We start from the raw sequence: 18,511 nt of genomic DNA on the forward strand, positions 1-18,511 counted from the left end.
TCAAGTTTCTAATACTGGCAAAGAAACCTGTGAGACGGGCAGTAGCACTTCAGTGGGAGCAGGGTATTGAACAGTTTGTATAAAACATTCTGCAACAGAAGATGCCAGCCAGTAGCTAAGAGACAAAATGTATTTAAGGAACAATAACAGTCCTCACGTAAGCTTAACTTAGCTCACAGATGGACTCACAAGCACAATTCAGGAATTCCTGACTAACCCCCAGTCTTCCCTCTATAGTCACCCTACGTCATCTCCTCTAAGCAGAGGGAAATACTGCCTTTTACTAAACAACAAACCTGAAAAAACACCCAAAAGGCAGCAGATACGAAAGAAGAAGTGGATCACAGCTGAAGACAAGAATGCTAAAAAAGAAAGTAAGCCCGTGATAAAATACAATGACGGAAATACTGCCTACATAAAGCCAGATTCAAACTGTTCCTTTCCCACTCTCTTTCTCAACAGTACCAGTGTTGGTGTTTCGAAGTAGCCTTCTGCCCCGAACTGGAACGCAATCACAAATTTTTACCTGACTAAACAGTCACCTTAATGTTGTTAATGAAAAAATAGGTCAGACAGCAATCGCAAAATGTATTTAAACTTCCAAAGTCTGAGATCAGTGAGTAATCATCAATCATTTGTAATTTCTGTTGATTTAACAAGCCATACTGCTGATACTATGGGGTGTCACTAGTCCATAAATTCAATGTGTGACATCTTTTTTCCTCCTGTGATAAAAGTACTATGAGGCCTACCCCATCTGCAGTCACTGTAAGCTAGGGTAAGAGACTACCAGTAGCAAAGGGAATGCCCACATCATTTCTTAGAGATGCCTGACTAACCTGTTTTGAAATAGGGACCACTCATGGCATTTGCACCAAGTCCTTGGGGTACTTTTTCCCAGTGCACTGCCACCTTGAATGATAATGTATTTTGTCCTAGTGCCTGCACTTCATCTCCCCTGCTGCATTTTCAACTAATTTTCTTTACTACCCGTCAAGGTTATACCCCTCTCTTTGCAACAGTCCTTCATCTACTTCACAGCTGTTACTGTGTCTACAGTTAGCTTTCTCTTCCCCCCGAATTCTTTCAATCTTTCTGCTCATTTTAAAGATATGTTTAAGACCCATTTGCTACTTTCTGGGTGGTAGGACCAGCAAAAATTACATGCACAAAACCCAAGCTGGAGCGCAAACAACTTCTCTTTCAGAAGGGCTAAGCACCGAACAAGACAAGCCTCCTCCACCAAGACCGGTTGTGTCATGCAGGAGCACCCAAGCCCACAAACCATGCACAACAGCCAACCGGTCTGCATGAACTTTGCCCTCTTTCATTTTAGTGTGCGTTTACTGTTTATTTGTTGTTTGTTTTGTAGATTTAATAAGTTTCCTATTCAAAGATGGCTAATATGACCCCTGTCTTTTGCTAACTTCTTTAACTGTTAATTGTGCGAGGATGTTGGACTGGGTGAAGAGAATAGTTGTAACATTTCATCTTGTTAGCTGTTGCCTTTTGCTCTTTTGTTTCAAGTGGGAAGGGACCTTTTTATGTTTCATGGCATAAGAATACAATCAGATCTAGTACATATGTATAAAAACATTTGGAAATGTCCCAAACCTTAATTCATTTATGTTCTTAATTTACCTTCATATCTTCTCTTGTAAAACATTTTTGAACTTGTGCATGCTCTTTATTTTGAAAAAAAAGCACATATCTTCAGTTAGGTTTTCTTAGTGTTTAGCTATTGCTGCTAACCTTTCCAGAGCAGATCTATGCTGTAAAACTTACATTTTTGTAAAGAGCGCAAGAGAAACCACGAGAACAGATCTGCCCCATAACAGTCCAATTAAGTAGAAGTGCCAATGACTGCAAATGTGACTTTCAAGTAACTCAATTTAGCTAGTAGTGAGATGTTCAGATAAGCTTACTGTGATGAGACTAGAATCTTAATTGGAATGTATAATTAAATGGGCAGCTTTCTCTCTAGATTTCTTATTTGGGAATTCATAAGCGTTGATTATGTATTAATGTAATGGTTTGGTTGTAGTCCAACACTATTTGTTAATTCTGATTTGGGGATTTGCTCTAATGAGATAGTACTTTGACAGTGCTGTTTAATTCTAATTTGACTGAGTTTATAATGGCTTTACTCTTAGTAATACAACTCACTTTTTTTTCACATTTAATAAAAGTATTAAGACATAATTTCGAACAATAAACAACATACAAAGAAACCTGATTTAGTATGTTTTTAATTAGATGTGTTGTATATTACAAGCCATGTCAGGTCACTAGAAATTAATTTGATTGGTCAATACAGTAGACAGTTCTGTTTTACATTTCTTTTCTTTCAATCTCAAGAAATTAATAATAAGAAAAAACCTTGACAGATATTTATTAAAGATGTTAAGAAGGAGCACACAATGTTGTCATGTTTGACTAAGGAATAGCAGGAGGTGGCTGACAAACCCAGGACGAAGGAAGTATATTCCCTGTCCATGTTTTAAGGTTTTTCAATCCTTGAAATGAGACTTGAGAGACCTCAATTTTTTTTTCTCCTCTAGCTCTAAAGCTCTTTGTCACTTCATCATACCATTGCGGCCATACAGTTCTGAAGAAGGAAGGATTAAAGGTGAAGAATGGATTATTTTTTTGTGTGGAAGGTGGGTGTTGAAGGGAAGAGCGTTCTTTTTTTTCTCTATCTGTCTTAGTGGATGTTGGGATAAGAAAACGTTTAACTGACTTCTTTACAGATTATTATTCAAGCAGACATAAAACCTAACTTGGAAATCACACAAAGGCTTCACTCACAAGGCCCTTTGCACTCAACGCCAGAGGAGTCCATGCTCCAACGGCCATGTATCTAAGCTAGGTGCTAACAGGGGTCCCTCCTGCACCGACTTCAAGAGGAACAGCACCCCATTTCTTCAGCTGACAAAGGTATATCCATACAGATGCTCCACACCAGGACTTGGTTTTGTTGTGCAGAAAGGACAGGGCTAATCAAGTTTAATTTCATGTATTTTTCTTTTATAATTTCTTTAATCCACTTCACATCCCTCCTGTTTCCACAGAGTCCTGTGTTCGCAAGAGCTGTCCCATGTAGAGCTCAGCCAGTTTCCAGAAGAATGCAGTCTAGAAATGAAATGAGGATCTGCAGCTACTGTGCAGTCCTGCAAACAGGTATTTATGTGGTTAGCTTTCCGCATGACAGTAACACATGCAGAACTACAAGGCTATTTTTGTAAGCAGAGTTGAGCACATGATATGAAGATGTGGGCCTTTTGGCATGCTTACACCACTGTGACAAAAATGACTTTGAGAAAAAAACATCTAGAGTTCTATGCCAGATGGTTTCCTGAGCCAGATTTGTTAAAAGTTAGCATGGACAGTTTACCTTATTCTGCAGGCATGCAGAGTACATGTAAGTCTTACTTCCACCCATCTTTGTGAACAAGAAAATTGAAGTCAACTGGACTGACTCAGCACACCACAGAAGAAGACAAGCTTTTCAGACTGAACCCCAGCAAGACACAGACAGATCTGAAATAATTTCTTCAGTGATGTCTATCTTATGAGAGAGAGCTGCAGAAGTTTAACCATGTTTAGTGGAGAATGAACTCTCTGTGGGCCTAAGCATGCTGGTATCAAGAAGAAAAGGTGGGTTGTAATGATTTAATGATCTTTATGAAGTTAAAAAGGGGTAGCCTAGCGAGGCAGAGCAAAACTTCAAACCACCAGTGCCTGGGGAACCACTCCACCAAGAAAGTGATGCCGAGCACACTCTGATCTGTACCCTGGTGGAAATTCCAGGTCTTCTCTGACACGGGGATGCTGCTGCAACACCGCTTGTGGGGTCAGGCAGCGAGGGCTGGGGACTAACAAGCAGAGAGACACCAGCTGACAAAGCAGCAGATGGCGAAGCCAGGTGTATGGAACAGCTGCCTGGGGGGGAAGCTCTGCAGCACCTGCACCAGCCAGTGCTAACCCAGCCCTCTCCCAGCCTGGAGGGATGCCAAAGGCACAGAGATACTGGCTCCCTCTGGGCTGCATGCCCCACACAACAGGGCTTTCTCAGGATGGGAAAAAAAAAAAAAAAAAAAGGTAATTCTACTAATTTTCTGCACTTTCTGTTCTTCCTCAAACATATGTGCTACGGCTGTACAGATGGATGTGCGTGTGGGAGAGCTGATGGAGGATGAGTAGCAGGCAGTTAGCTCTACCAGCCACAGGAGATGGGGCTCTTTCACACATCAACTAATGTTGAGACTGGTATATATATATATTCATCTCCTCTTCTCCTCTTCTTGTGCAAAGGCCAGCATTATGTCTGGTTGTTACACAAACCATGAAGGAGCCCTCAAGCACAGCTCACTAGATGTATCTGCAGGGAGTCAACAGTTGTGACTTACCCCTTGTTATCTGAAGTACTGCTTCCTATCAGAAAGCCTTGACAGTGTGGCAGAATATAAATCTCTAAGCTGAGTGGTACTCAACCCCTCCAAACAGGGATGGGTCCAGCTGTGCTTCTGTCAGACTTCCTAAGGAAATGACCTATCTCTTTTAACATATTCTGCTGCATTACTATGTGCTCTCTGTTAGAAGGAGCAGAGGTTGCAGCATGTCCACTGGTATTTTACTGGTCTGTATCTATCTCTGTAATATACACCTGCAAACTCATAACCTGGTGATCTGCACTGGTGATGCTGTGTATGATGTGGTCACATGGAGTCAAAATTCACTCAGAAACTCAAACCAGAGACAGATCCAGACCACATTATCCAATCCTATCAAAATTCGCCTTTACTGTACTTACTTAGTTCAAAAGACAGATGCACACAGGCACATACACTTTTCAAGACGAAAAAACATAAATCCAGCATGACCTCTGCTGACAGCAAGTGTCTCCTCTCCAGTTAAAAGAATATTCAAGCTCCTTCCTCCAGCAAAACTAACTCCGTAAAAACCAAAACCACCCATTATAGACTTGTGACTCACCACAAGTACAGACTAACCACAAAAAGGAGTTGAATTTTCATTTAGTGTTTGAGTCACTAAATCCTCGTATATTTGAATTGAAATGAAGATGTTGGTATTCCTGGCTTGAATGCTGCAGAATACGGGACAGCGGAGACAAGGAGTTTAGGGCCACACTGCCCAGGAACTCACGAAAGGATGAAGTTACTACGTAGGCAGCACATGATGGCGAGGCTGTACGCCGCCTGCCAAGGCCATACCCACACTGAACTTTGCTGATCAATGCTTTCCTTTCAGTGTCATGACACTTCAGAGTAGGCAAGACCCCCAAGGGGAAAAAACCCTTTGAAACTCAGAGCAAATGCAGTTCCCCACCAACAGATATATCCACTGCCTTTCCTTTGATGATTTCTACATGGGCTGTGTAAGACCGTCAAGTTCCTCGTGTCTTTGCTTCAGTCTTGGGAAGAACTGAGCAAACTGGCCCTACTCCAGCAAATGCACAGACACATCTTTAATGTTTAGACATGATGACATTATTCACATGCTTAACTTCCAAGGACATGCCTCTGTGTTGTGCTGGAACGAGGCCAGGGTACTCAACGCTTGCCAGGCTTGAATCTTTGAACATAGTGCACACTTCACTTTATATCAAAACAGGCTGGTTTCTTTTAATCAAATGGAGGTTTTGACATTTTGTTTAGCCACATTTTATATATACAGATTTTAAGATATTTATATTTTTTTACTCTACCATGTATTAAACGCTTTCAGTTTCTTTTCCTGCAGAATTTAAACACCCATTTTTCTTACTCATTTGTCTACATGGTCTATTAATAATTGAGGAACAAAAATCTGAATGGCACCCAATAAAAGCTATGTTAATGTATGATGTCTTTTTCACATCGGCATGGAAGCAAGATAGTTACTTCTCATAAGCGACTCCCACATGTTTGTTGTACAAATACAATCAAACAGAGCAAGTAATTTCAAAATATTTGCACCACTGAACGCAGTGAAACTGGCAGAGCCTATGTGGGAAAATAGTGCATGTGAACCACAGAGCACAGAAAACACAGGATCAGGAAAGGAGAGGAAATTACACAGCCGAGCCTTAAGGAAAGATACCAAGCATAAAGGTACCTGGGGGAACTGGAGATGGGGATAGTAATTTTATTATCTTAGAGGCAGATATGGATGGGGGAAAAAAATTTAAGAAATACATGGAGCTACCTAAATAAGCAGAACCAGAGAGGCTCTTCTACACCCTGGGGAAGGTGTGGGAGAGAATTCTGCTGTGGAATGGCTAAGGAACAGCTTGGGCATGATTTGGATAGTGTGGGCAACATGATGAAAAAAAAAAAGGGGCCAGGGAAGCAGGCTAAGCTATAATCCTGTGCATACTGTACACTTGAAAATGCCCCTGAGAGTAGTAAGCATGTAGGTATGCAGAACCACAACAGTGTAACAAGAAAAACACACTGGAGAGCTACCAGCAGGACAGTGAGCAGAGCAAGCCCAGGACATAGCTTAAAAAACTGTTGAATATATCTTCAATCTGAGGCAAACAGAAAGCTGGTTAGGATTTCTAGAGAGCCAGGATTTGTTTAGGTTAGTATTTCTGAGATCTGGTGCAGATCTTACAATCTGAGATGTGGTGCTCTTACATCCTGACCAGCTGCAGTCTGCAAAGTTCTGGACAACGGGAAATCACAGGGAGAGGAGACAGGGACATGGATAAATACTCTGGCAAAGGGATAAATAATACGGTCTCCCATATAGAAGGGATAGACATAAGAGCAACCAGAGGACTAAAGAGCTATTAGATGTGGAAGACAGTTCAGGGCCAACTGCAAAACTGCCCTTGCTTTGTCAGCTCTGCTGCATGGTGTCTGGAGCAGGGAAACTGTAATTAAGAGAGATGCCAATTAAAACCAAAACAGGATCATACTGGAATAAGGTAATATGATTAACTGGAGCCAGGAGCTAACGGAATCAAAGCAGACAGGGAAATAGGGGACCAAAGCAATCAAAGACTAGAGAGCTGAGTAGCCTCTGTCTAGAAGCATTTCCCCGAGACTGAATTGAGAGAGAAGGCGGCCCAAAACCTTAACTAAGTAATGCACCAGTACCTGTGTCCGGAACATTAAGCTTCTCCTTTCTGTGTTTACATTTGCTGACAATTTTGTGGAATAAGTTCTTTTTCTGAGACTGGAATGAACCTACAGACAACATTAATAATACATACTTTTAATAAGCAGTTTTAAAAAGAGTATAACAGTCATAATATGTACTACAGAAACTCCCCTTCCACTAACACAGGATGCCATTTCATGGGGAAGCACAAAACCTGAGCTTCTGCCAGAATGGACTCTGGAGGTTCTCAACAGGCTGTATGTACTTCAACGCATCAGCTCCCGATGCTTAAGCGCATACAAAGCATTTCAGAGAATGATGACCTTAGGAAAGCTCAGCCATACAATAAAACAAGGGGTTTGTTTGCTTGTTTAAAGATGTGCTCTTTTTTGCATGTGTACTAGGTTTGGCTGGAATGGAATAAACTTTCCTCATAGCAGCCTGGATGGTGCCATGTTTTAGACTGGTGACCAAAACAGTGCTAACCAACACCAGTGTTTTAGTTACCGCTGAACAGTGTTTACAGAGCATCAGAATCTCTCTTTCTCACTCTGCCACCGCAGCGGTGTGGCTGAGGGAGCACAAGAGGTTGGAGGGGACATAGTTGGGACAGCTGACCCACACTGACCAAGAGGCATTTCATACCACATAATGTCATGCGCAGCAGTAAAACTGAGGGAAGAGTTTTTTGCAAATTGCTCAAGGAGTGGCTGAGCATCAGTTTGTTGGTGGTCAGTGCTGGCTTTTGCATCATTTGGTTATGTCCCCTGCCTTATGAAACTGTCTTTATCTTGACCAATGAGGTTTTTTTTCTTGCTTTTGCCCTTCCAATTCTCTCCCCCAGTCCACTGGCGTAGAGTGAGCGAGTGACAGGGCAGGGACTTACCTACCAGCCAGGGCCAACCCACCACAGGATGCAATACCTTTGCCTTTTTGTGACCAGAAATGAGTTTATACTAAGTGTGGAAGTAAGAGCTCCCAGGAGAGGAAGGTGAGGTTATGCCCAGCTCATGGTATCATTCCTACTTTGATAGCAGTCTTTACTAGTAGTAGTTAGAAGACACCTTATGTGACATCAGACCACAAAGCATGCCGCTAGCAGAGGTCATCAAGAAGATATCCTTTGTATCACTGTTTACTCCATTAATGAGACAACAGAAACATAGACATAACAGACCAAATAGATAACAGATGCATAATCTCTACACTGCAAAGCCATTTTTATGGAGTTACTTTTCAGAAACTGCACTTTAAAACCTTATTTCCAAAGATACAGCAGGCAAGCAAGTCTTCAGGCTAGCTCAGAACAGACAAGCCCAAACAGAAATGAGATGCACTGCCGGTGACAAGACGGCTTGTTGCCTAATGAGAGGATGTCATCCCATCTGCAGCTGATTTGGAACAGTATTCTACCCATCACAAACATCAGTCTCCTGCACTCCTCCTCATTCTTAAAATCAACCAGACACGCACACTGGCTACTGAACACAACTGCAACCATGTAATAACACGTGATCAAGGTCAGTCTACACCACGTATATACAATTTGCCATCACTGACTGTCTACATGCAAGGAAAGGAGGAAAATGTGTAGCACATGGAAGAAGAATCTAGTCTTATGAGGGGAAATCTATTCATAGACACTAGGCTGTTTGAATAATATTTAAAATTACTGAGAGAAAGCTAAAATCCAGCCAGAAACAGGCATAGAAGTTCAATAGAAGACACCATATTCACTCAAACTGATTCAAGTGTCATCCTTTAAGTTTTACAATATCTTCCTGAGTATCAGAGTTGGATAAGCAGTCTAGTGTCAGTGCAATAAAAATGAAAAACAAAATGAAAACACTCAGGCAGGTTGAGGGAAATGAAAAAACTGGCTTTTTCTGAAGACTAGGTCAAACACGTCATCCACATCAATAGAGACAAGACTTCCCACAACAGTTCCACAAGAAGACAGAGAGGCAGAAATATGTACCTAGATGATTCTTATGATAATTTTACATTTAAAAAAAAAAATAGCAAATTAGTGATATTTGCAGGTGGTTTGCAGGTCAAAATAGAAGCTGCCTTTTTATACGGAAACTTCCAATTTCCTTCATTTTTAATCGTTATTCCTGTGAGACAGTACCCACTGACACTTGAATACCCTTTGGCCATGAATGAAGTGGAAGAGAAGATGGGCTAATAGCTAAATAGGTCAACATGTCATACTTGGACCTGAGAATATAACTTGTGACTCCATTAAAAACTTCATCCACACTCCCTGCCTGAACTACAGAGAGTGAACTAATGGATATGTTCACTGTCCTCTGCGAAATGACAATCACTGTCACACTTGCACATACAAATTGTCTAGTAATTCCTGAATAGATTATATATCTGGTGGTTCTTCAGAAACGACTACATCCCATCCTGCCTCCAGATTAAGGCCTAGGCCAGTGACTGCCACATACAGGATCTTTGCATGGCATATTCAGGTATGAAAACTAGAGCTGTTCTTTTAATAGAAATTAACTGAACTAAACCGATATGGAGAAGGCAAAATATGATCTGGACCAGAGAGGACATCTGTGTGTAGGGGAGGCTGAACAAGGGGCACTCCTGAGATCATGGGCTGGTTTTGGCCGAGATAAGAGTTAATATCCCTCTTCAGGCTCTCCCCAGCAGCTGCCCCAAGGGCACAGCTCAGGCACAGGCAGGAGTTTACAGGACGGCTGCCTGGGCTACACCTGCTTCATGGGGACAGCAGGCAAGTACTCCAAGCCTTCCAACAAATGTCACTTGTCAACATTCAATCCAGAGAAAATCCATGACTGAAAAAAAATAACTAACCTAAAAGGCTTGCTGTTAAGCAGTGGGCCGTGGATGTGAATTCCTATATGAAGCTGAAAAACACTTTTAATGCTAGCTTACTTGCTACTGTTATACAGCCATGGCAAGTGTAAAGTAAGTCCTTTTCTCCTGCTCATCGGTCTCTACTGGAAACATTCTACACGGCTCTTCCTTTCCCTTGCACTTCAGCAGTTGCCACAGGATTTAACCACCTGATAATCCCTGGCTTGTCCACTGTGCTTACTGAGCATGATAGGGATTTCCTGCTGGGAATACTTGCTATGGCCAGTGGCAGCTGCTCGGGGAAGCAGCAGGCAAGAAAATGAACCCACTATACATAATGGACCACAATTGCATTTCCTCCACATTTCTGGGCATATGCCCCCTCTGCTTTCGCAAAGTTCTCTATTTTTAAAGGGCCTGATCAAACAGAGATCACTCCAACATGACTTTAAGAAATCCAGAACAAACAGATTTGTCTGTGCATTTCTGCTTCTTTCAGGAGGAAGATGCTGTATTTTCAGGTCATGGTCTTTGAACATTATGGCATGCGATCTCAAGGCATCTGAATACTCTGAACCAAGCCAAAGGGAAAAAAAAAAAAAAACAAAACAAGCTAAGACTGAGAGGAATGACACAAAGAAGCATCTGTTTTAAGCTGGAGCTTTATTTCTAGTCCTAGAAGCCACAGACAACAAAAACTGCAGACAATCCCTTTCCCAAATAAAAGCAAACTATGCTTTCCTCTCCTTGCCTTCTCAAAATGAAAGCTTTAGGGAAGTGCTCAGTGTATAAGTGAGCATTTCTTCACAGCACAAGGCAGAAATAATGACTATGCCTGTTGCTCATTTTTGCATACAAGCAGATTAGTGACTCACTGCAGACTGCTGACTTCTGTGTGGTGGGAAGTTTTGGCACATATGCCATTGGAAAGAAAAAAAAAAAATCAGTCACAGCTCCAGCAAATGCTGGAGCAGGCCATCTGCACAGATTCAGTATAGCTGTATTTTTCAGCCATTTTGTGACATTATTATTGTATATGCACACTCCCATTTCAAAATGCTTGAGGTAGAATTTGCCAAACCATTATGGCTTGTTCAATCCTGTTCCGACTGAAGAAAGACCCCCATTAATTTCAGTGGGAGCAGAATGTGGACAATTTGCAAAGCTCTGGGGAAAAAATTGCTCTCATTTAACAAAGTTCGTATTTTCCCTTATACACGTAGATTTGAAATAGCTTTCATATTATTGGGTTTTTCACATGTTTTTATACAAAAAGAACTGACTGAAGTGAGGACTGGACATGACAAGCACATTGGAAGGAGTCAGTGGGCACTGACCCACTCAAATGCTGCTTAGGAGTAGGAAAACATCCTGACGACACTGGCTGTTTAGGTTAGGTAGCAGATCAGGCCTCCTGCGCGTATAGGTTAATGACATTTGACAGAAAATGTCTGGCACCATTTACTCCAAAATAAAGCGAATTAAGGCATACAGCCCTAGTTATGAGGGAGAAGAGGGGGGGGAAACACGACAGCACACTACCCCAAAACCAACAAACAAAACCGTTTCTCCGTTTTTATTCACCTAATGTCCTGGGGAAGTTTTAGTGTGCAGCACTCCAACTTATTTTCCATATTTTAAATATAATTTATGAGGCACTTATCTGCAGACTACAAAAATTAAGTACTTCTCTGAGAACTGAGAATGCCCGAGTTTATGAACCTGCACATGCACATTCAGAAAAAGCAGAGAATGATTTTAAAGGGTGTTTACTAAACCTACCCCTAGTGATTATTTTCTGTTGTTTGGAAACATCCAGAGGCCCCAACCACTAGTAGGCACTATTTGTGCTGGGTATCTCTTCTAATTACCTTACCGACAGAGGCAACCCCAAGGAAGAGCAAAGCAGGAGAAATGACTCCACACAACACCGTAATGCAGAGCACAGCTGAGCAAAGTCAAGGTCCCCTACATCCCAACACAATCACACCCATAAAACTATATTGGCCCTTCATGGTTCATGCTCATCACGTTGCAATAATAAGGTGTTAATTCTGATAGTGTAAAAACCCATGATAATTCAAAAAACCCAGAACCATTTCAAACCAAGCTCTTACCATTTTGCACAATATGCCATTTTAATTTCCTGCAATACTTGTGGGAGCCTAGTGTGCAGACCTGTATGCTTAACACCTTTGGAGGTCTGTATTTTCTAACCATTTTTGGACTCTTCACAGTTCACAGGCAAGCCAACAGCATGATGAGGCTGAATGGCTTGTCAGTACACCACAAATTAAATTGAGGATTCAGCTTAATGAATGTTTGGCTCAGCTGGAACAGATTCCCTACTAAGCCAGTAAGCTTGCTTGTATGCAATGTGGTTCAGGTCATTTCAAATCCACAACTCTCATCTTAATTTTAAGCATCTTAACAGAATAAAACAAATTAAAATAGACCCATTGCCATGGAGCATTTACTTTTTAGCAATCTTTCTTTTCCAAAAGAAAAATGGCTTACTGGAAAGTTTTCCAGCTACCTCGAGAGCTGAACTTCACCCTCCAGGGAGCCGGAATGACTGACACAAGCTGACAGCTCGCTCAGCTAACTTGAGTGAATTCAGTATTTGCTGAAATTAGGAGCAGATATCACTAGCTCCGTCTGGATTTAGTTCAGGGCTGCGGTTAGATGTTCACTACAGAAGCAGCAGTGTAACTATCAGATATTCCTGCCCTGGGGCTGCTTGTTGCAACCCCACAGCTCAGTTGGTGGAAAAGTTCATGTGACTGTTTACCATCTGCTTCAGTGCAAAGTCAGCTGGCTGAGTTTAAAGAGCCCTTACTATCAGCTAGAGGCAAATGCTCCGTGGCTTCCTCTGCAGTGCTGTGCCAAAACTACTTATATAGGGCTTGTAACCCGCCTGCAGTTTATGTTTCTGACCTTCCCTTGAGGCACGGCTGGATGAATATATTCCAAAGCTTTTTAAGTGATGAAAACAAGGATAAAAATTAAGTTCTCGTGTATGAACCTAGCCAAAAGCAGAAAGCAGTTCTGGGCTACCTGACTTGAGGCAGCACTAGTGTGCCATTCCCAAACAATGTAGGGCCTGCAAAATTTTCAGATGTACAGACCCTAGAACAGGTAAATATGGTATTGAGAAATCCAAGGAGCTGCTATTACAACTTCAACTGCCAGATCATGGTAGATGAGGAGATCTTGTTCCCAACAGATGTTGCTTAATTAACCACTGTATTATCATACTGTAAAGCAATTCATTCATGCTCATTGAAGAAATCCTGTCACATACATACCATAAAAAAAATGGAAGGCATCTGAAATCAGAACTCACTTGGTAGTAGCACAAGTCTAATTTTGCAGAAGTGACTGTTCCACATCTAATTATATAAATACAAAAATCAATACCAAAATTGGCATGCACTAGAAAAGAACAGCTGCTCAGTCCTGCATACTGTAATGTGATTATTTCTGAAGCATTCAAAAGGCATAGATCTAATCCAGGGTCACCTGGCTAAAATAGCTGTATTAGATCTGAAAACCTGTCAGGCAGTGGAACTACCATAGTAGCAGGAAAGGAAATGAGCTTCGCATTGTGAGCTGTTCATAATGAGGATTATTTTGTGCGTTGTTTTGTCTTGTAGAATTACTGGTATGTCAGTCCTTCCTTTTGTGATGCTTCTGTACTGCATATATGCATCAGTATTTCTGCCAATATCTAAAAGTGGTTTTCCCTGTCACATTCCTACTTCTCTACTACATCTCTGTGTCATAGGTTGTCTATATATAAAACAGCCAAATGTGTCATGAGTTTCTCCCTCCAAGAGTCTCAGCAACAGACCTGGGTATGGAATTGGTTTTCTTGTCCTCTAACCCTTTTTTATCATGTTAGGACATTTTTGCTCCAAACTTATGATAGAGAGTTAAAACCTCAATGAAAAAAATCCCGATGTTTAATTCAGACATCTCTGGTATCTTATGTTTTAATTTATAGAGCCTAAAATTACAGTGAAATGCGAACTGACACAAAACTACATTTTGAAAAATGTCAAAATGTAACCTTTTATCACCTGTCATTTCTTCCCCATTTTCTCCTGGGAAAACTTGTCAAGTTCACTTACCTCACAAATATTCATGGTTTTGATAAATTTGCTTGCTATGAGGGCTATATTTCACGTACAAACACTAACCAGTTCTACTTAGCATGAAAAGCAAGAGTCAAGAGTACAGGCTGAAAACTAACTCAGGTGAGAACCAACTAAGTTCAGTGCTAAAAAAATGTTTTCTTTGATTTCACACTTTTCAGATATAAAGTATGAATGTATAAATTCCTGAGCTTGGTGTAGTAATGTTGTTGCTTAAGAATGCATTGCATATGGTAATTTACCTTTGTTGGATTTTGGTTGTTCAGATGAGCCACTTCCAACCTTTCTCTTTTTCCTTGGAACGGCTGAATTTTTCCTGTCAAAGGTAATGGGACTGTATTGAGGGAGGCTGTTGAATTTCTTTTCAAATTCTTCTTCCAACTTTGCTAAGCTAAAGGGGAAACAAAACCAACCAAATTAAATATAACTGCTTCTGGAGAAGAAAACATACATTGCTTAGCAGCAAGTGTGTGTATACACTATATAGAGAGGGGGAAAGAGAAAGTAAACATCAAACTAGTATACATTAATCCAACTTTGGGATGAGAGTGTACACTCCAGCTTCTACATTTGTAACTCAGTACAAATTGATTACATTAGTTGCATATATTAAAATTAGAAAAAAATAAATAAATCAATGTTATACTGGTGACATTTAGCTCTGTTTGCTGCACAATTTGTACAGGATATTTGTCTCTTCTGTGAGGGGAATGAAAAAAAGACAATAAAACCAATAAATAAACCAGTAAAATAACTTCACATGAAAGTCCATATACCAGAATGAAAACAACAATTCAAACCAGAAGAAAAACATCAAAACTATTCAGTCTTCTGGGGATATTCTAAAACCTGTTGCTTTGGGTGGGAATTAGCTTTGTTCTGGGGGATTATATTTTCTCACCTCGTATTTTATTTGTTGCGAGATAAAAAATGCAACTAGCTCATGCTTTCATGAAACCCAACATCCCTCGTACTGCAGCGCAACCTGTATGACTGTAACTAGATCACCTACAGCTCAAGAAACCCACAGACATGGTATAGTTGTTCCTAATAGCCAGATGAAAACAAACCACTCAAACAGGATAGCATGGCACTGCATTTCTGGCTGTAATGACTACGCTGGCTTGCATAAACACTCTGTTGCAGCAAATTTTTGCAGCCAGGAAGGAGCACAGTAATGAATTGTGTTTTAATAAAAGGCTGCGCGCACAGCTAGGCAGATTATAAATAGCACTGCCAATGACAGGGGAACAATGACATTTTCTACTTGTCTTTAATTCGGTTTGCTATGGAAAACCTGAACTCATGAAAGTTGCCACGACTGTTGGAGGGATGGCCCTTACACACTGCTCACTGGAAGTATCACAAGAAACATGGCATTTCTCTCTGGTCTCTGAAGGAGCACTTCAAACAAATTGCATTCTGAAAGCTTTGGTACACAGAATGATACTTCATTTTATCTCTAGAATCATTACTTCTTTCAGTAAGCAACTTTCCATCTCAAATACAGCCCTGACTCTTGGCAGGCTGCATGCATAATGGTGTTGGTTTGTTTGTTTGTTTTGGGCTTGTTTGTTTGTTTGTTTGTTTTTCTGTGTGTGTGCGTGCATATTTTGTTTTGAAATCACAAAGCTATCTGACATCAATGGTGCTCGGTACTGCTACCTTTCTCTTCCACGCAGATGTTCCCTGACAACCACAAAACAAGCCGATTTTCTGCTCTGACAGCTGTCATGCAACTCCAAGCTCTGCCCCAGCTCCGATCCCACTGCCTGTTGCCACCTGCCCCATGGGCATACGAGGGGCTGCAGCTCTAATCAGGAAGGCCCAGCTTTGAAAGGAGATGAGCTGCCATCTTGACTAGTAATTTGTAGCTTGTGGGGCATGAAGGCAGTGGAGAGGGCTGCTATCACTATGTCAGCGATTAATTATTTTAAAAAAAAAACAAAGATCATTCACATCGTCATGACTTTTCAGAGCATCTCACAAGCCCGGTTAGACACACGGAGCTGAGCTGAGGTCTTCATGCCATAGCCCTGCCAGGAGATACACACAGGCAGCGAGCGCACTGCGCGGCAAAGGAGCGGTGGCACAGGGAGAAAGGCATAATTCCAAAAGGGTGAGGACCCTCGCTCCCAACACACCCAAAATGAAGCTGAAAGGTGATGCTGAAGGGAGCAGAAAGAGTTAAGAGGAGCAGGTTGAGGTAAGAGCAGCTCTTCAGGTAGCCAGCCAGAAGATCAGTTAGTGCAACAAACAGGGGGTAACAGATACCTTCTCCAGCACCGACGCTCCACAAATTACCGATTTCACTAAATAATATTAATGACACAACTGAATCGAGAAGCAAGACTGGCAAATGTGTATCCTCCCCAGACAGCCAGCTAATGATGGTAGAATGGTGTGTCAAATTAATTATTTACACAGTTTTCCTAGCTACTTCAAATAAATAATTTGTAACTACTTTTTTTTTAGTTTGGCTAGGACATGCATTCAGCTTTCACACCATTAGGTGTGAAAAGTTTTCAATCCTTCAATTTAAATTTTTTTGAACGTTACAAAACTTACATACAATGCACTAAAAATAAATACTAAAAAGTATTCCATTATTTTTTCTTGATTATTCCAAGCAAACAAGACCTGGAGATTTTGGATTTTAACTCAGTATCTTCACTGTAAAGTGAAGCTAAATTTCACATAAACGAAGTTATAAAAAAGGCTGCTGCAAGCCTGTACAAAAGAAACATTACAATTTTAAGCATGAAGTGTGGAAAATCTACTACTTTTTAATTCATTTTCACCCTCTGAATTCAGATAATTGGAAGTCTTCAAGACCTTGCAATTAAGTATGAATGGCTAAGCAGATTTAACTACTATGCCTGCCGTTAAATACATTTGTAATAGTCTGAAAAAAATTGTTATTCATATACTAGACAAGTAATTCTGTGTAGTCTTGCTAAATTTTAATGCATTTGTAATCATTCATTGTTGTTCTGATATATTTAATTTCTTCATGGTGTACATGAACAGTTTAAATATCTTGTCTCTACAATGGAAAAATGATATATTTATTATAATTATTTGCCAATATTAGAACATTGTTTACTCTTCCTCTGTAAGCAATCTCTCCAAGTGGGCAAAGAGATCTTTCTTTCTATTCTAATTCTGTTTATGATGACTGAACATCTACACAGAAATTTAAATATTGCTTCCAACGTGCTCTGGAAATGTAAGTAACCCTCTCTGACACCCCTTGAGCAGGTAAATATTGCACCGTTTTTTTAGAAGTGAGGAAATAATGTCATCCAAATCTGTTTACACTAGTGTAAACCAGGAAAGATCTCAAAGGAATTACTTTGATATATAAACAACAGGTATCTAGAGCATGACTCAGCCCAGCGGGGTTTGCAACATTCAGGAATTCTCTCCAATTGTGATTATTTGGGTGTCGGATGCAGTTCACTTAGCTGCAAGGAGGAGGACTCACTCTTAAGTCACCAGACTGACCGGACCCAAGCACTGAATAGTGTTAAGCCGCAACTTACCCGAAAACAAACTCTTCCTTTGGCTTAGGCTTTTTCAGTTTTTTGTTCCCGCTTGTCCCACTTTGTGAAAAAGCCCAGTTTTCTTCATTCCAGCATCCTTCATGATCTGAGGAGTTGCCTTTTCCTGAGCTTCTTTTTCCTGGGATGAACGCAAAAAATTGTTTCTCATCTTTAGAAAAACGTGCCAAAACAATGTGGGCTCAGAAGGAACTTGTGTACCCATTCAACACTGCAACTTATGATGCTTGACCTTCTTGAAAGTGTTACAAAACATTTGTTTATTTATTTATTTTAAACCGGACAACGATGATATTGGCAACTATTTCCTCTCCTCTCCCCTCACCGCCTTCTGGGTTTTTATACCACCTCTGAAGTCAGGATCTCTCAAGGTATAAAGGAGGAGAAAAAGATGAGTAGGTTTACAGTAATAAACTTCCCTAAATTACAAATATATTTTTCTTTTCTGACTGTTCTAATTACACTTACAAATCTACTAATCAGAAAAATGTATTTCAAGACATCTCACTAAAAGCTTACAGAAATTACCTCAAATTCATCCTTCCACAAGGAAAAGGGTTCTCACTCACCACCTACAGCAAAACTAACAACCAAAGCAAAAGCAGAATACATTTGCCTCTTGTAGGACTGAGAACTATGCTCACAACTACAAGAGCTGTTTATATAGAAACAAGCTACTTGTTCAGGGTTACATAAAACACAAGTCCTGCATTCATCTATCAGCAGGTTGACAAATTAACCAACAAAGCCTTTGGCTGGAAATATAAATCTCAGATCATGAAACACAAAAAGGGAGAGGTCAAGAGTTTGTGAGGTAAGTAGGAACACAGACTCCAGAAGAAC

The 18,511-nt window shown here is 40.6% G+C and overlaps 1 protein-coding gene across 1 annotated transcript in view; it reads right to left on the bottom strand.

Annotated features, from left to right (window-relative positions):
* Positions 1 to 18,511, bottom strand: part of BBX (BBX high mobility group box domain containing) — a 161,270-nt gene that overhangs the window by 24,231 nt on the left and 118,528 nt on the right. Inside the window, 3 exon segments of the mRNA XM_033005352.2 lie at positions 7,107 to 7,196; positions 14,348 to 14,496; positions 17,651 to 17,789. Coding sequence (XP_032861243.2) covers positions 7,107 to 7,196; positions 14,348 to 14,496; positions 17,651 to 17,789 — 378 coding nt within the window.

Source organism: Tyto alba, unplaced genomic scaffold (assembly GCF_018691265.1).
Source record: "Tyto alba isolate M040663 unplaced genomic scaffold, T.alba_DEE_v4.0 Super-Scaffold_14, whole genome shotgun sequence".
NCBI lineage: Eukaryota > Metazoa > Chordata > Aves > Strigiformes > Tytonidae > Tyto > Tyto alba.